General features: G+C 43.8%; 2 protein-coding genes across 2 annotated transcripts in view; one reads left to right on the plus strand and one right to left on the minus strand.

Moving 5' to 3' along the window:
* ttc7b (tetratricopeptide repeat domain 7B) overlaps positions 1-2,500 on the plus strand; it is a 600,383-nt gene that overhangs the window by 68,968 nt on the left and 528,915 nt on the right. The gene's annotated exons all lie outside the window — the stretch shown is intronic.
* Positions 1-2,500, minus strand: part of LOC308075232 (calmodulin-1) — a 19,513-nt gene that overhangs the window by 5,291 nt on the left and 11,722 nt on the right. Inside the window, exons 2-3 of the mRNA XM_080414944.1 lie at positions 1,208-1,238; positions 181-324 (exon numbers count right to left, since the gene is read on the minus strand). Coding sequence (XP_080271070.1) covers positions 181-324; positions 1,208-1,238 — 175 coding nt within the window. The remainder of the gene's footprint in view (positions 1-180; positions 325-1,207; positions 1,239-2,500) is intronic.

The raw sequence follows: 2,500 nt of genomic DNA on the forward strand, positions 1-2,500 counted from the left end.
TAGGGCTGAAGTGGGTAATGTATGTTTTGTAATACCTCAAAATTGTACTTAAGTACAGTAGCCTACTTGAGTAAATGTACTTAGTTTACTTTCCACCACTGTCGTTCACTAGTGAGTTAGTGACCCCCCCCCCCAAACCCTGGGTGTAATGTAGGCGGCGGGGGGGGGGCGCGGTCGTACCGTCGGCGTCCACCTCGTTGATCATGTCCTGCAGCTCGGCCTCGGTGGGGTTCTGACCCAGCGACCTCATGACGGTCCCCAGCTCCTTGGTGGTGATGGTGCCGTCGCCGTCCTTATCGAACAGGGAGAAGGCCTCCTTGAACTCTGATGAGACCGACCGGAGCAAAAAGGAGGAGCAGGAAAAGAGAGGAAGGAAAAGAGGAGGGGTGTGGGGGGGGGGGGGGGGAGGGGATCAGTTCACAAGTGTACGACGTACGTATAATATGTGGTGTGTGTCATTTAGATCAGTGGTTCTCAAACTTTTTCACGTCGAGCACCCCCAAAGTGATGTGTATTTGGCCGCGGACCCCCCATCTCAAAATGTTTTGTTCCAGGGAACCCCCCAGGAGCAAAGATTTCAGTTACAAATGTTCGCTTTGAAAAATATATATTCAAAGGTTTGCACACATTTTCACGATTTTTCAAAAATAGCAGATCTACAAGATCATAGCGCGGCACTCGGTGCCGCGCTATGAGCTTGTGTATCTGCTATTTTTTTAATAGCCAAAGTATAAAAGGTTAAAGTGGTTAAAATTATCGTGACGCTATATTAACACATTTTGCCGAGGACCCCCTGGAACCCCCCCACGGACCCCCTGGGGTCCCCGGACCCCACTTTGAGAACCAATGATTTAGATAGCATGTTATTTAGACAGATGCCAGGTTCATTGTTGACCTGGAATCCAATAGTTTGTACAGTTTCAATGTACAGATTATTTGTTTTTGTTAATATTATACCGTTTAGAATGTTGTTAGGTTCTTGGTTTACCTATAGGATCCTAGATTACTGAGGCCCTACACTGTCTCTATGCATTTGATGTTTACCTTGCTTACTGTAAGCCGCTCTGGATAAAGAGCGTCTGCTAAATGCCTGCATTGTAAATTGTATACACCTCGTGCATATCACTGGTGTAATATAAGTTGACTCGCAAACACGTTTACGGTGCGTAGATCAATAGGGAACAATGTTGGAAGAGTGTCACCTTACCAGCAATCTGCTCTTCTGTTAGTTGGTCAGCCTGGAAGACAGGGAGGAGACAGAGAGGGGAAGGGAGGGAGGGAGGGGAGGGGAGGGGCAACAGAGAGAGGGAACCGGTTATTAACAAACGCTGAATGTACCTCATAATTCCTGCTAACTACGTGTCAAGGATGCCAAACGGGCAGTGGTGGAAAAAGTAATCAAATGTTTTACTTAAGTAAAAGTATCAATACTGCAATGTAGAAGTACTCTGATACAAGTGAATGTCCCAAAATAAAAATGTACTAAAAGTACCAAAAGTAAAAGTACTAAGGTGTTTGAAAATAGCAGATCTACAAACTCACACAGTTGTGAGCTTGTAGATCGGCTATTTTCAAATAGCCTAGGTATGAAATAGGGCTAAAGTGGTAATGTATGTTTTATAATGTAATAATCTATATCTGCAAAGTAACTAGTAACTCAAGTTTTCAAATAATTGTAGTGGAGTAAAAGTACAATATTTGCCTCTGAGATGTAGTGGAGTAGAAGTCAAAGTATTGGAAATTGGAAATACTCAAGTAAAATACCTCAAAATTGTACTTGTACCTGCAAGACCGCGGTATATTTTAAAACAGCCACCGGGACCCCAGGGTGACACGCGGCGCTCGGAGTGGTAAAAGCGCCCGTGGCAAAACCCAAAGTCAACAAGTAATATAGGTGTCACGCCTAGCCACCCCTACTGAGCACCAATCAGAGACCAGGCAGCGAACAACAAGCCCTACTAGATGGGTCATTTTTCTTCTATTAGGCCAGAGACTGGCTCGGTGGGGAATTCATGTTTGAACACAAGTCACACACATGGTTTGTATGAAAAAACAATCAGAGTCGATTTAAAGAATGCCTGCCTCCTCACATCGGAAAAATAAGCACCTATAAACAAGCTGTGCCAATGTACCCCAACAACTCTATTTGTGTGTTTGTGTCAGGGCTGGCCCGAATGACTCTGTTTAGGCATCAGACGTTCGTTTGGTAATTCCGAACAAACCTCCAAACGTTCATTCTCACAAAAAAACACGATTCAAATTTAGGAATATAATATACAATGTACTCGTGTATATGAACGCAATCGTCTTCTGGTGTGGCGTGAAATAGCCGCTCTGACACTGGCAGTGCAGTGAAATTATTCACAATGTTCAATATTCAAACACGGCAGTGACTTTGTTAACTTTTTTTCATTTCATTCTTTTTGCACATTCAGTCCAGTCATATTATTCAGTTAGCCTGGTAAACCCCCTACCTCCGGAAATCTCATTTGCATTTGAT

The sequence above is a fragment of the Gymnoscopelus braueri genome, assembly GCF_963280865.1.
Source record: "Gymnoscopelus braueri genome assembly, chromosome: 19".
Classification (NCBI taxonomy): Eukaryota; Metazoa; Chordata; class Actinopteri; order Myctophiformes; family Myctophidae; genus Gymnoscopelus; species Gymnoscopelus braueri.